The sequence below is a fragment of the Quercus lobata genome, chromosome 4 (assembly GCF_001633185.2).
Source record: "Quercus lobata isolate SW786 chromosome 4, ValleyOak3.0 Primary Assembly, whole genome shotgun sequence".
Taxonomy (NCBI): Eukaryota; Viridiplantae; Streptophyta; class Magnoliopsida; order Fagales; family Fagaceae; genus Quercus; species Quercus lobata.
The window spans coordinates 46,400,077-46,416,057 of record NC_044907.1 but is presented as its reverse complement, the minus strand read 5'-3'; the positions used below and the strand labels follow the sequence as shown (position 1 = coordinate 46,416,057).

Genomic DNA, 15,981 nt, shown 5'->3' with positions numbered 1-15,981 from the left:
ATTTCAATATTGTTCCATTTCTTGGACCTACTTGTGCACATATTGGATCCTTAGAACTACCTAATTGGCCGTAGTGGGATCGAGCTCAATTTCCTTCCTCAGTATCTCACAACTCCTCCAACCTTTTAACAGACCCACAAGATTGTATTGGGCTTAGGCTTAAGGAACCTTTTCAAAACAAAAGGTTCCTACAAAATTGAAATGAAAGAAAACAAATGATTGGTGATAATTTTAATTATTAGGAAGGTGTTTGGTGAAGTTGTCTTCAAGTTTGCAAATACAAGAAAAATAAATCTAAATATTTAGAGAGAGAGAGAGAGAGAGAGAGAGAGAGTTAAGGATGCCCGAATGTCCAAATTCTAAAAATATTTCATAAACCAAAGTTTGAATTATGGGGAATTATAGAACTAATGGTTTGAGCATTGAAACATTTAAGTCCGAATTTTCACCATCAATTAGATAAATATAAGTAATATTTATTTTACGGGTTAGTTACTAGTTTGAAAAATACTCGAATCAATAAAACAAAACCCAAAAAATAATCTCAAAGCACGTTACATTAGCATTCATAACCAAACAGAGAAAAACACTCATATACTTCCAAGTATTACATTATCATGATTAAACATAAGCATTAATAACACATAACTCCTAGTACCTAACCATTCAAAATACTTGACATTGTTCCATAACACAACCATAATACTACTACCTTCCAGGTTTTAATACAAAAACACTGCATCATTCCATAATACATATCCATAATACTTTCTTTTTCTTTTTTCTTTTTTTTTTTAAAAAAAAAAATTAGCGCTAAGGTCTAAAAAGTTACAATGTTGCATCAAGGCCCAAAATGGCACAGAGAATTGAATTCCATAAAAATAAAATACTTGAGCCTGCAATAAAGAAAAAGATGGTAGGCCCAAATCCATTAAGGGTTTTAAGGAGGAACCCAAACCCACGAATGGGCAAGCCTTAGAACTCATGAAACGAAGGGAAGAAGAAAAGCCCAGCCCACCATGGTTAGAAAATCGCTAGGGAGCCCAGTGGTAAGAACTGGGTCGGGATACCTGGGGAATACCAGATGCTCGGGATCCTCGGGATGTGCATCAAAGCCAGGGTTGGATTAAGATAGTTCAAAGGGAGTGCCAAGAAACACAGGGAACGAGAACATATATGTCCTTATCAGCCACCCAATGATGCAAAAAGGAATTAGAAGGCTTGGGAACCAACAATTCATGAATAAAAGGCTGGTACCTCGAGAAACCTAGAAAGAAGAACCGTGAGGAGAAGTGGCTGGGAACCTTTCAACCTAGCAAGAAGAAATCAGCTCACTTGGGAAAAATGACAAAGGGAAAGGCAGCCAAAAGCTGAGTCTAAAAATGTGAAGTTTAGAAGCCTTGATGGAAGAAGGACCAAAGGATAGCTTTCGAAGGACACCCCAGAATGGAAAGTCAGCAAGAGACTTTGGGGAAGAAACACCAAAAGAAGAAAATTATGAGAAATGAGGAAGGGACTGGCCACCAATGTTGCTGGCACCACATTGGTTCTAGTACCTGAAGGAGCAAATGAGGGGGAATCAGTGGTACCCCAAGAACTCTACGATGACACTATAAAAAAGGGAAGTAGTCAACAATGAAAGGCATTCAGCAGCAGTGAATTAGAATAGAATCATTGAGAAAGCTCTGTTAGAATTCAAAAAAAGAAAAAAAAGGAGAGGGAAATATCGCTTGGTATCCTCAAACAGCCATTAGAGAACACGCTCGGATTCAAAGGGTTTCAAACTTTGCAAGTCTTAGAGGCCTGAAGAGCCATCTAAGTCTGTGATTTTTGACCTTATTTGGACCTTGTAACACGTCGTAGTGAGTATAATGTATTACACAATTAAGAAAGTAATGGAATATTTCATATCGTCTTAAGGACCCTTAACATTTTATTTTGTGTCTTTCTTTACCACATTGTCTCCTTACTGTTTCTTGCTGTTCAATGCATATATTTCTTGTTTGCTAGCATGTGTGTGTTGTAGGATTCATGTTCTGTGCACCATCTGGTTTGTAATCAGCCCATTTAGCTATGGTGAACCATGCCCAGTCCTTTAAAACAACAAGTAAAAGGCTCGAGGTCCTTGTTTCTACTTGGGCTTAGGCATTGTCCAAAAAGGACCCACACATTTTGGTGACTCCGTTGGAGATTGGGTAAAGGAGAGGGCAGAAGTAGTCCCTTTGCAGAGCATGGCTCCAAGACCAAGGAACAGCAAAGGTACCAATGTGCCACCTACGGCATCTGAGCCCGTAGTAGAAAATGAAGTGGCCTCCATACAAAGGAACGAAGTACCTCTGGAAGAGCAAGAGGTCGTCTTAGGACAGAGGCATACAAGGCAGGGGCTTGACCCTGTGGCTCGAATGGTAGAAGTGCTGAAAGATTTGTAACAAGAGATCCTCCTTCTCAAAGAGGGCAGGACCCAAGAAATCAGGGATAATGCCCCCCCGTGGACAGGGCATATATGTGGTGCACCACCTTGAGGCCTGGGTCCATCAAGACCTGGGACGAGATGATGGAGAGGTTTTGTGTAAAGTACTATCGAGGTGAAGACAAGATCACCTTCCAAAGCCTTCAAATGGTAAGGCAAAGGCCCCGAGAGGATCCTGTTCAATTCATCAAAAGGTTTGAAGACGTTTCTCTAGACTGCTATGGAGACTATGAAGAAAAAGAGCTCTTGGAAACCTGCATATCCAATATGCTCTTTGATTACAGGCTTAATCTCGAAAATCTATATATAACCCAGTTTGCTTACTACTACAAAGAACTAAGAGGATCGCATTAACCATAAGGACAAAGAGAGTGCTAGTATCCCAAGTCATGACAGCATCAGTAGGAGAAAAAAGGAAGAGACCTGAAGGAAAAATGGTCAAGGAACCACCTGTGATCCCATGTACTACAAAAGAATTGAACCATGTTTTGGATAAATGGATTGGAAGAAAGAAAGACAGAATCCGTTGTTTTGTTGAACTCATAATTATGTCATGCATTCTACTAAGGATTGCTGGACCCTTCGTAGGCCTTTTCACAAGAAACTTAGGAAGGGAACCCCGGAGCTCACTCAAAAGGAACCCGAGGTGAAAAGGAACCCTTTACCTAATCACAAGGGGAACGGAGTGGTGGCTGTGGTGATCTGTGGGAACCCAACAGAAGCATAAGAATCTAAAGGATCTTTTCTTCCGAACACAGTTAGGACCCTTCAGAAAAGCCCTAAATTCAAAACACTATTCAATCAATTGGGATTTGGGCCAGAGGCGAGAGGGATGGCCGTAAAATCTTTCATGAGTGTAGTAGCAGATTCAGGAGTTTTAGAATGTTTCACAGCAGAATCCTATGCCAACCAAGCTTACTTAGAGACAACCAATGTAATAACCTTCACTGCTGAGGACATGAAAGTTGAGTATCTAGACCATCATAGACCTCTTTATTTAATGGTCACCATAAACGGTGTCCAAATTAGAAGAGCATTAGTAGACACAGGGTTATCACTCAACCTCATAGCCTTAAGTACACTAGAGGCCATGGGCCTGACTGACAGGAGGATCCTGGGGGCTCCCATGGAGATAATAGGATTTGGAGGGTTAGCAGAATCAACTAAGGGATATGTGCAGTTGGCTTTAAGGGTAGGCCTAATAGTAGGCCAGACCAGATTTCATGTGATTAACTCAGAGGTTTCTTACCCTATTCTATTGGGACACCCATGGCTCCACAAGCATTGCCTTATTCCCTCCACGTACCACCAATGTGTTAAAGAAAGATTGAATGGGTGGCCTGTAAGGATCCCTGCCAACCCGAACCCTTTCAGCCAAAGAGAAGTGAAATTTATGGAAACAATGTGTTATGAGGAGTTTGAACTGGATGACGAGTGCCCCACGCTGGGGACCCTAGAAGCACCTATCTTGGAAGAAGAAAAAGGAGAGGGGTGCCTATGACCTGAGGAACCTTTTGGATAGAAAGAGGCAAAAGAAAGAGACCAGCTCCTCAGGATCCTGGGAACGCGTGGTAGTACGAGAACTCGGAGGAAGGTTAATTAATCATTTATAAAGGTGCACAGGGCCTGAATGCATCATGCAGGAGGGTCCTGGACCACCGGATTGCATGATGGCTCAAGAAGAAATCTTAAAGGACCTAGTCAAGGAAGCAAAAATCTAGCCCGGGAAGGAATTAAAAGAGATAAAACTGGGGGCTGAGCTGGGATCCCAGAAGCCTGTCCTTATTAGCAGTCAGTTGACAGTACAAGAAAAGGAGCAGTTAATGGCATTACTCAAGAAATACGTGGATGTATTCGCATGGATGTATGATTAGATGCCTGGCATGGATCCACGAATGGTGGTCCATTCTCTCAATGTAGACCCGGGAGTCAAGCCAGTAGTTCAACCAGCCAGGGTCTTTCACATTGATTTAGAAGCTCAAATAACACAGGCAGTCAAGAAGCTGCTAGCAGGTGTTTTTATCAAGCCCATCCAGCACCCCAAATGGCTTTCCAATGTAGGAACCGTGAAGAAATAGAAAGGCCAAATTCGATATTGAGTGAATTTTTGCAATCTAAACAAAGCATGTCCAAAAGATGAGTTCCCCCTGCCTAACGTTGACCTCCGTATGGATTTAACTATGGGAAACTCCATGTTTTCATTTATCGATAGATGTAGTGGGTATAACCAACAATGTATGCACCCCTTTCACCAACAGTAGAACAGAAGTCTTGGGAACCATAACATTAGAGCTTACCATCAGACCGATGGTCAAGAAGGTGGATTTTTAGGTCCTTAATATAGCTTCATGCTTTAATATGCTCCTTAGGCGACCATGGATCCATGTCACAAAAGCTGTGCCTTCTTCCCTATATCAAAAGGTTCGGTTTCCACATGAAGGGGCTACTGTGACCATCTATAGAGATACTTTGTCTGTGCCTAAACCCGTTTATGGCATTGATTCTAAGAAGGAGCCATTGACCTTGGATGGCTTTGAGATCGAGAAGCTTTGCTTTGAAAAGAGAGAAGAAGAAGAAGTTGAAAGGATCCCAATGGACTTTGCTCCTTATGGTAACAACAATGTCGTAGCAATGATAAGAAGGATGAACAACCTTCCTAGGATGAATCTAGGGAGAGCTGTGAAGAAACCAACCGTTCAAGACTTGGCAATTCCTACTGCCACACCACCTTTTGGGCTAGGCTATAAGCCCACTAATGATGATTTGTTAGAGATGGAAATGAGAAAGATGGCCTGAGCCAAAGCCAAAGCAAAATGACTACCTCGTCCTCTAAAACCTCTGAAGCCCTACACTCCTACACTGAATGGGAAGTTTGTAAAAGATGGAGAAAGTCAACGTTATTGAGGATTCCCAGAACCAAAATTCGATCCTATAACAAAGAAAATGGTGCCCGGTTTCGAGATGCTACTTGATTGTCACAATAACACTCCAAAATTAAAGAAGGAAGATACAACTTAGGTCCCTACTAATTGGGCTGATCACATGGATCCTTTTGCCATGACTACGCTACCACATAGAAGAAGAAGGATATTGGGAGGCCTGCCAGCATACATTGAAGAGCCCGTATGAACTAAGACCTAATGATGAAGATGTGGAAGGGGGAGCAGCCCTTAGTGATTATGAAGATGGAAGTAAAGACAAGAGTGATAGTAGTAGTGACAACAGCAAAAATGATAATGGACATGGTGATGATGATAGCAGCACCAATGGTGATGACAACAGTAACAGAAGTTATGATAGCCCATGCAACAGAGATGATTGGGGTGAACCCCATAATGATAGAGAAGATGAAGACGCAGACCTATTCTATGAGGAATATGACAGTGATATGGACTACTATGATCAAGATATTAAAGATGATACTGAAACTAACAGGTGGAGCGATACTAATAGTAATCAATATAGGTTGTTAAATGTGTTAGAGGATGGAAGAGAGGAAAATGCACAAGCCAACCAGATGCATCATAAAGAATATCCCTATGGGCATCTTTCAGATTGGAGTGATATCACCAATGTCAGCTCAAGGTTTGGCCCTAGGTATGACAACCATGGAAGAGAGGTTCTAGAATTGGGGTCGTATTATGAGTCAGAACCAAGTACACTAACCTTACATACTGTAGAGGATGGTGACATAGATGCCAGTTTGGCTGCCCTAAACCAAAAACTAATGGTCCACTGTCTCAGAATCATGACACTTGAGAATGCTGAATATAATGAGTAGAGAATGGAAGGAAATGAGCCAGAGCATCTCCCTCAACCCATTGCTAGTTCTTTTATAGATCACCTAATAGTCTTAACCTACAAAAAGAAAGAAAACAAAACTCATTATACAACTTGATAATTTGTACTAGCCAAACAAATAAAATGAGCTCCCTTTAGAAAAGCCAAAAACAATTAACAATTAATTTTTTCTTCTTTCTTGTGAATAACATGGTACAATGATATGACAACAAAATAATGGTGAAATAATTGCTACGTTCCATCAAGTACTGTGTGTAATAAGCCTAACATGTAATGATCAACTGCAAGATTTTTTCGCGATTGGATAATTAAGAAGGGTAAGTCGGCAGAGCTTTTGTATTCTACATGCTAGAAACCCATAGATAGACAATCTTAGTCTCCACATTAAGAACCAAAAAACGTTTCCAATTTCAAACTTCTAAATTCAAAGAAAGACCATTGAAAGTATTTGTTGATTTCTTTTGTTTGTAATTCGATAGTCGCAATAGAGAAGAGAGAATTTAGACCCTAAATATTTTCTTTAAAAATACTCAAAAGGTGACAACTACAATATTCTTGGCATTACGATTATAATAAATGTTCGTTAGTTATCATAATTATCAAATTTCTTATTTAGACAATGAGGATTATGTCTAACTTTTTCGTGCATTGCACGGGTTACTGGCTAGTATATAATAATTGACAAGGATCTGTAAACTAATTGTAGTAATGATGATAAATGTAATAATTGAAAAGGTGAGTTCAGCTTCTCCTATATAGTGTTTTCTTTATTTCCTATTTTACACTGAAGACAGGCATGCTACCTATACTAAATTTGGATAGTTTTCGGAGGTGGTTATTTTTCTAGACTTTTCCCTCCCTCTCTAACGGCAAGTATTCAATTTGCATCAAGGAGAAAATGAGCAGATTTCAGGTAGCTAAGAGCTTGCCATTTAAAGCTAAGAAGTTAGGGTGATATATAGTAGTAATAATCTTATCTTATAGAATAATGGACCAAGAAAAAGTCATGTTATAATCCTTTAGAGTTATTAGCATAATTCAACCATAAAGTTGTTAAAAATTTATCCTTCCATGGTTTCTAAAATTGATTAATTCTTAACTGGACATCAACGGTTTGATTATAACGATAAACTATTAATTAATTAGTGAAGGAGAAGCATGAAAGCTAATAATAGTATAGAAGTTGAAGTGTAAAAAGGAGATTTCTTCGCAACCATGCATAAAATTAGTTAATATCAGTTGGATGGCTTTAATGGTGATGAGGTCAGGTACTGCAGTATAAATAGCTTCAAACCAAATAGGGAAACCATCATACCATACAACAAATTGTTAATAGCAGAGAGATAAAGAACAATAAATGGGAGAGAACTTGAGCATTGTAACAATTTCCTTGCTATTGTTTTTGGCATCCACCAATGCCGTGCAAGTCTTTGACATTAAATCATATGGAGGACAGCCTAATGCCGATATCACCCAGGTATAAATATGTGTAGCGCAGTTAAATATACCTAATTAACATGTAAAGTGGGTTCTAGTTAACTTAACCAGTAAAGTCTTTTAATTTCAAATAATAGAACTTAGGTTCAATCTATGCTTATACTAAAAACTCTTTGGTGTCTTGACCAGATGATAAAACATTAACATGAAAAATGATGGTAATATACTGATTTTGATTTTTCATAATGTGTTTATTAGGCTTTGACGAAAGCTTGGACAGCTGCGTGCGCAGTAGCAGGAAGTAAAGTTATGATTTCAACAGGGACATACAAACTAGGTCTAGTGACTTTGTTAGGTCCATGCAAAGGTGCTATTGAGTTTAACCTTCAGGGTACCCTAGAGGCCCCATCAGACGTTGCCTCCTTCAAGGGTAAAGACTTTTGGGTTACTTTTCAACATATCGACAGTCTCACTGTGTCAGGTGGTGGAGTTTTTGATGGCAAAGGACTAACGGCATGGCAAAAAAATAATTGTGACCAAGAGTCGGACTGCAAAATGCTTCCTACCGTAAGATTTCAATCTTAATAATTAGCATTTAAATTTCCATTATTTTTATGTAGATATATACAGACACTACAACTTTAAGAACTTTAACCATCACGAAATACTAATTCAAGCACTTATTCATCTAATGATGTTAAGGATATTATCAAATTATTAATAATTTGACGTAAGCTTTATATAGTGAGGTGTCACAACTCACCAAAAAGGAAAATTTAAAATATATATATGAGAAAGTCCATATACGGAATATGGACACAACTTTTGAGCCATGACCCTAACTTGTGCAACTGTGTGTAATGGAGAAAAAGTGGTGGTTAAAGGTGAAAGTGATAGCTCACCAATCATACTCACATATAAGATCAATTGTGACAAATTGTTCAGTCTAGAAAGAATTTTTTATATAATATTGTTGAAGTAGTACCAACAACATTCATTGATATATATTTGTAATTTTTTTTAATATAGTAGTTCGAAGAGGCGTCAGCATTTTGCTATAATATATTTGAATGAAAATATTTTTAGGAGAATATTTAAATGAAACTATGGCGTTCATATTGGATTTTTTGATTTATCTAACTTTTAAACATAAACAGAGTATAAGGTTCGATTTTGTCACAAATTCAATAGTTAGTGACATTCAATCGAAAGACAGCAAATCTTTCCACATAAACGTTTACGGATGTAAGAGCTTAAAAATCCAAGATGTTACCATCACTGCACCCGGAAATAGCCCTAACACCGACGGAATCCACATCGGACATTCATCTAGCATCACCATCACCAATGCCAAAGTTGGAACAGGTGACGATTGCATCTCCATTGGTGATGGAACCCAAGATGTTACTATTAACCAAGTAACTTGTGGGCCTGGCCATGGTATCAGCATTGGAAGTCTTGGAAAGTACCAAAATGAACAACCAGTTTCAGGAATTAGAGTAATTGGCGGCACCCTTAGCAGTACAACGAATGGTGTTAGAATCAAAACATGGCCTGCTTCCACACCTGGAACTGCTTCTGATATACATTTCGAGAATATTGTCATGAACAATGTTGCCAATCCTATCCTTATTGATCAAGGCTACTGCCCAAATGGTCAATGCTCAAGCAAGGTTATTATGAACATCACAAATATATACACTCATTTTGATGTTAAAAGTTAAAAAAAGAAAATCAAATTACAGATACTAATATCAAATTCTTGGGTGGGTTTTTGTTTGTTTGTTTCGCTTTCAGTCTCCCTCGAAAGTTAAGATCAGCAATGTTAGCTTCAAGAACATTAGAGGCACTTCTTCAACAAAGGAAGCTATGAAGCTTATTTGTAGTAGCGGTGTACCATGTCAACAAGTGGTGGTTGCTGACATTGATCTCGCATACAAAGGTGCTGGAGGATCTGCTAGTTCCACCTGTGTTAATGTCAAGCCCGCCGTTTCGGGCAAGCAGAATCCTCCTGCTTGTACCACTAAACAATAATAAAATGTCTCCCAAGCTATTGTAACTAATGCGGAATAAGGAAATACTATTTGCAAATAGGTTATAGGAGTTCTATATTAAGTAGAATTTCATTTACTTCAGTCTATCATGTTCCCTTTTTCTTTATTTAAATGAAATTGTGGAATGTTGGATAGTTATTTTTAGAGTTGTTTGAGTTCAGGCTTTTACTAAAAGCTACTATGATCTGGAGTGCTATTGTAGATAGTATTTGTTCCGTTACTGTAGCTGGGATATTTTGGAATAAAACAAAAATTGTTATTAAACTCTTTGTAAATTTTTTTTATTCTTCACCAAATAAATGCTTGTGTTCATGTCATGGTAACATTCAATTCATCTGCATGCATGTTTTTAATGCCAAATTACCTTGCTCTCATACTTTTCGACAACGGTAAGATGTAAAACTCACAAAACGGGCACCATATATTCAAATTTGTTTCTCTAAATATTGTATATTTTTAATATAGATTTCTATAACAACTAAATTTTAATCACTTTTATTTTTCAAAATATAACACATATTATTGAAGTTGATCATACCACCAACGCAGAAATTAAGGTAGGAAATAAAACCAATTACATAAATATTTTAGTAAACTTACTAAATTTTCTTACTAACGCTCTGTTTGTTTTAGCAATAATGTTTTCTAGAAAATAAGTCATTTTTCAAAAAACCTTTTCCATAAAACTATCTCGTTTTCCTATGTTTGGTAGCAACCTTAAATGAGTTGGAAAATAATCTCATAACTTCCCTTATTTAGCTTGCTGTGAGATAGAGTTGTTTTCCAAAAAAAAATTAGTGGTCTTAAAATAAGTTATGCTTTTTATGTTGACTAAAGATCATTTTCCTATGACTCATTTAGTCTAATACTACCAAACACTAGAAAATAAGAAAAAATATCTTTACACAATATTTTCCATCGAAACAAACAAAGCATAAAATGAAGCAATTTCGGATGATTAATCTACATAATCTAACAAATGATTAACAGCGAAATTAAATGATTTCAAGTACCTAAGTGGTTTGTTGCATTAACTATTGTCTTTTATCAATAATTTTGTAGTTCAATGACATAACATGCTGTCATTTATTAAGGGAATCACGGTTCAAATCCTCCTACTATAAACTATAAAATTATAAAATTAAAACTACTACTTTAAAAAAAAAAAAAAAACCTAAATTAAAAAATTTTCATTCAAAATGACAAATATTTACATTTATGGTTTTTTTTTTTTTTTTTTTTTTGGCGTTGGTAAAAGATAATTGAGTACGAATTAATCATAACTAATCAATCTAGGCCTGTGCATATGCATAAATTTTACATAAATAAAATTGAAAAATAAGAAAAATATTTTAAATATAATGGTATCCCCATTGATATAATCTCTTGTACACCCTTTACATTTTAAATAATATTATTTTAATATCCAAAAAAATAGTACTACTTACGTACTATTTAAATATTATTGAAATCTATTGTTATTATATCATGTATTTTAAATATGAATGTTATGTCATTCCAAGGCAAACATAACTATTTTCTCAGCTACTACTAATGATTGTGATTGAAAATAACAAAGCTTCAATTTGCAAAATGCAATAGCAACCAACGGGCCACTTCTAACACAATATTAAGAAACGAGGCTAGATCCTTACAACAACTTAATAATAATTTAATCAATTTAATTAAATATTAACTGGATAGTTAAGCAATCAAGGTTCAAGTTTGACATTATTCATGGAGAAACATTTTCAATGTAGTGAGGAATATACACACCCACACAAAGACTTTATTGTGCAAAAACCCAAACTGTAAAGAACTCTACGAGACTAAGCCCAACTCAATAAGTCTACTATTAAAGGATGCTACAATACATTATATACTTATACGATGGTCTCGTACATGTAGCTAATTATTGCAGATGCTGCTGTAGACATCAAAATTTTATGATGTATTTGCATATGTCTGATTGATCATGATGAAATATTTGTGATCCATTTAATTTCCATTTGATGATGTGTCAATTGCAGACAATCAACAAATGAAATCACGCCACATGGCAAGCCCATGAGTTACTATGACGCACATAGAAATGACATGTGTCCAAGCCATGTCATTTCCCACATGAGCAAAGCACCACATTTTAGCCATGTCATTTCCCACATGAGCATCATCCTGGTTAACTCGACGCGAACTAGAGGGTTCGGTTCGGGTTTAAAAACAATGCCTATTATGTGGCACTCCAAGCTTCTATTTAGTCTTTTTAACCTCTTTTCGTTAAATTTTTTTAACTGTTACCTAGTAGATTAAAGTAAATTATTTTTACTGCTATATCCAATATTGGCTGAGCTTGAAAATTAGACCAAATATAATTCTCTAAAATAAAATCAATATCTTTTAAAAATAGATCAAATTTACAAAAGGCCCATGCCCAAACCAAATACATAACATATAAATTGACATTAATAAAATACCATGCATTGCACGGGTTAAAAACTACACCTAATCATATCATATATACTATATATAATAATAGAAGGCTTTTCCAGCAATTAAGGAGGTGTTGTTATGTAGAATAAATGCCCATCTAAAATTCTGCCATGTATAAGTTAAAAAGTAATAAATTATGTTGTTTGGCAATGCTATGACATCGTTTAAAAGCCTCTCTTTATATAAATTAACCGGTTAAAATACGATGTACACAGAGGCAGAACGGTAAACACAACATCAATTGGACATAAGAAATCGAATAGTTTCAGAACACAATTTGGAGGCCCAAAACCAAGGCAGAATGGTAAACAAAGAAGACATGGAGTGGGGACTGGGGAGAAAGAAAACTTTGAGACCGTAGACGAAGAGTAATAGAGATTGAAAGAGATATAAATCTCAGGGCAGCCACCACCGTCACGCAACTGGAACTGTTACAAGTAAAGGTTTTCTTTATTTTATTTTTAAAATTACGCGATAACTATGATTTATGTTTGGGTGTTTGGTAGTATACATTCAATTTAGGCATTTGGGTTACATTTGATTTTGATTAAGGTTATTAAATTGGATTTGGTTTATGGTTGGGGTATTTGTATTGTTCGTTTGGTTTTCATTAATTTTTCAATCAAGGTAGAAAGCAAAGTGTAGTTTTGGTCTCTTCAATTTCTTTACACTTCTTGATTGAGCATTCTTGGTGAAGAGTTTCCAATCGTTTCACTCCATGTTTATTAAGTACAAATTTAGGTTTTTGTTTTTAACTCTCTCTTGGATTTAGTTGTAGATTTCATTTGTCATTGATTGATTTCAATTCCAATCTGTGTAATAAAAAATTAATGGGTTTTTTTTAGCTTTTCTTTTTTTTGGGTTTGTAGGTGGAAAGGCAAATCATTGGAATTTCTGTTCTTAATTTTAATTTCTTGGGTTTTGTTTTGTTGGTTATTGTTTTTTGGTTAGAATTTTTTTTCCCTGTTTGGTAGATTTTTGTTAGATTTAGTTCCTATTTGCACCTAAATTTTGAATTCATTTAATTATAGCATAAAATACGGTTAAGAATTATGCACCAATTTCTTTTCTTCATGCCTTTTTCTTATTTACTTAATTTATTGATTTATTTCAGATTGTGAGAGATATAATTTTTCTATATATAGGTTATGGTTTTATAATCCCTGCGCATCCTAAGACTCTTATATCAACATGAATTGCAAGTGTTGTAATATATGTGATTCTAATTTTGTACTCGGTCGTAAGTGTAGATTGCAATTCATTTGCCTATGTTAGATTGCCTCCTGTTCAATGTAGCCTTATTTTGGGAATACTAGATTGAGGAAAATTAAGAATGTTATGAGTATACATTTTTATAGGTACTACATTAAAAAGCTTCTAATTTTTCTTTTCTTTTTCTTTTTTTGAGAAACAAAAGCTTCTAATTTCAAGTAATGAATATGAGTCCTAATTTTAAGTAATAAGCTTTGATCATTTAGGTTTATATTATACAAATAACAACTGAAGGGCATGAACAAGGAAAATAATTGGAGTTGAGAAATTCAAAATGCAAACCATTAAAGGAGATCACCAATTTTTGGAAAACTAAATATCAGGAAACCTATTAATCTATTGTGCTTGGTCTCTTACTTTTTCTTTTTTTAATTAAAGTCCAAGTTGTTCAAGTAATAGGAAAGTTGTTACTCTGTTAAAAAAATAAAAAGGAATAGCATAATCTTAACATATATACTTAATTTTATCACTGGATGTATAATAGGAAAGTTGTTACTCTGTTAAACAAATACAAAGGAATAGCATAATCTTAACATATTAGTTAATATTTTGACATGGAAAGTTAACTTCCATGTCAAAATACTTTTAGACATGGGTTCCTAGGAAAAAGAAACAAGAACAAAGATGAGAACATAAGCACCCAGGGCCTTGGTCCAAGGGAAAACGACAAGATCAAGAAGAAGGGAGAAAATAGTAATTTTAGGCCAACCAATATTAGCATAAAAGAAGAGGAATCAACCGTAGAAGAGGAACAAGAAAAAAGAAAAGTACAAAAAAGAGAAATAGTAGAAGAAAGAAAAGCAAAGAGCAGGGGAGAAAATTGGCAATAATAGAGAGAGTATAGAACTTAGTCAAATATATTTCAATATTGTTCCATTTCTTGGACCTACTTGTGCACATGTTGGATCCTTAGAACTACCTAATTGGCCATAGTGGGATCGAGCTCAATTTCCTCCCTCAGTATCTCACAACTCCTCCAACCTTTTAACAGACCCACAAGAATGTATTGGGTTTAGCTTAAGGAACCTTTTCAAAACAAAAGGGTCCTCCAAAATTGAAATGAAAGAAAACAAATGATTGGTGACAATTTTAATTATTAGGAATGTGTTTGGTGAAGTTGTCTTCAAGTTTGCAAATACAAGAAAAATAAATCTATATATTTAGAGAGAGAGAGAGAGAGAGAGAGATAGAGAGAGAGAGAGAGTTAAGGATGACAGAATGTCCAAATTCTAAAAATATTTCATAAACCAATGTTCGAATTATGGGGAATTATAGAACTAATGGTTTGAGCATTGAAACATTTAAGTCCGAATTTTCACCATCAATTAGATAAATATAAGTAATATTTATTTTACGGGTTAGTTACTAGTTTGAAAAATACTCGAATCAATAAAACAAAACCCAAAAAATAATCTCAAAGTACGTTACATTAGCATTCGTAACCAAACAGAGAAAAACACTCATATACTTCCAAGTATTACATTATCATGATTAAACATAAGCATTAATAACACATAACTCCTAGTACCTAACCATTCAAAATACTTGACATTGTTCCATAACACAACCATAATACTACTACCTTCCAGGTTTTAATACAAAAACTCTGCATCATTCCATAATACATATCCATAATACTTTCTTTTTCTTTTTTCTTTTTATTTTCTTTTTTTAAAGAAAATTTAGAGCTAAGGTCTAAAAAGTTACAATGTTGCATCAAGGCCCAAAATGGCACAGAGAATTGAATTCCATAAAAATAAAATACTTGAGCCTGCAATAAAGAAAAAGATGGTAGGCCCAAATCCATTAAGGGTTTTAAGGAGGAACCCAAACCCACGAATGGGCAAGCCTTAGAACTCATGAAACGAAGGGAAGAAGAAAAGCCCAGCCTGCCATGGTTAGAAAATCGCTAGGGAGCCCAGTGGTAAGAACTGTGTCGGGATACCTGGGGAATACCAGATGCTCGGGATCCTCGGGACGGGCATCAAGGCCAGGGTTAGATTAAGATAGTTCAAAGGGAGTGCCAAGAAACACAGGGAACGAGAACATATATGTCCTTATCAGCCACCCAATCATGCAAAAAGGAATTAGAAGGCTTGGGAACCAACAATTCATGAATAAAAGTCTTGTACCTCGAGAAACCCAGAAAGAAGAACCATGAGGAGAAGTGGCTGGGAACCTTTCAACCTAGCAAGAAGAAGTCAGCTCACTTGGGAAAAATGACAAAGGGAAAGGCAGCCAAAAGCTGAGTCTAAAAAGGTGAAGTTTAGAAGCCTTGAAGGAAGAAGGACCAAAGGATAGCTTTCGAAGGACACCCCAGAATGGAAAGTCAGCAAGAGACTTTGGGGAAGAAACACCAAAAAAAGAAAATTATGAGAAATGAGGAAGGGACTGGCCACCAATGTTGATGGCACCACATTGGTTCTAGTACCTGAGGGAGCAAATGAGGGGGAATCA

The 15,981-nt window shown here is 35.9% G+C and overlaps 1 protein-coding gene across 2 annotated transcripts; it reads left to right on the top strand.

Moving 5' to 3' along the window:
* The first annotated feature begins 7,596 nt into the window (after window positions 1-7,596).
* LOC115983878 (exopolygalacturonase-like) lies at window positions 7,597-9,999 on the top strand. 2 transcript variants are annotated; one of them, XM_031106727.1, is made up of 5 exons: window positions 7,597-7,748; window positions 7,967-8,275; window positions 8,866-9,381; window positions 9,506-9,754; window positions 9,799-9,999. In XM_031106727.1, the coding sequence occupies exons 1-4, from the start codon at window positions 7,629-7,631 to the stop codon at window positions 9,740-9,742; spliced, it is 1,182 nt and encodes a 393-aa protein (XP_030962587.1). In that variant the 5' UTR covers window positions 7,597-7,628; the 3' UTR covers window positions 9,743-9,754; window positions 9,799-9,999. The 2 variants fall into 2 exon arrangements, with proteins under 2 accessions (XP_030962587.1, XP_030962586.1); XM_031106726.1 differs by having other exon boundaries at window positions 9,506-9,999.
* The last annotated feature ends 5,982 nt before the right edge of the window (window positions 10,000-15,981 follow it).

Coding starts and splice junctions, on each gene's coding strand:
- LOC115983878 (XM_031106727.1), top strand. CDS start 7,629: ATGGGAGAGAACTTGAGCATTGTAACAATTTCCTTGCTATTGTTTTTG. Junction 8,276..8,865: donor ACTGCAAAATGCTTCCTACC/GTAAGATTTCAA, acceptor AAACATAAACAG/AGTATAAGGTTCGATTTTGT. Junction 9,382..9,505: donor ATGGTCAATGCTCAAGCAAG/GTTATTATGAAC, acceptor TTTCGCTTTCAG/TCTCCCTCGAAAGTTAAGAT.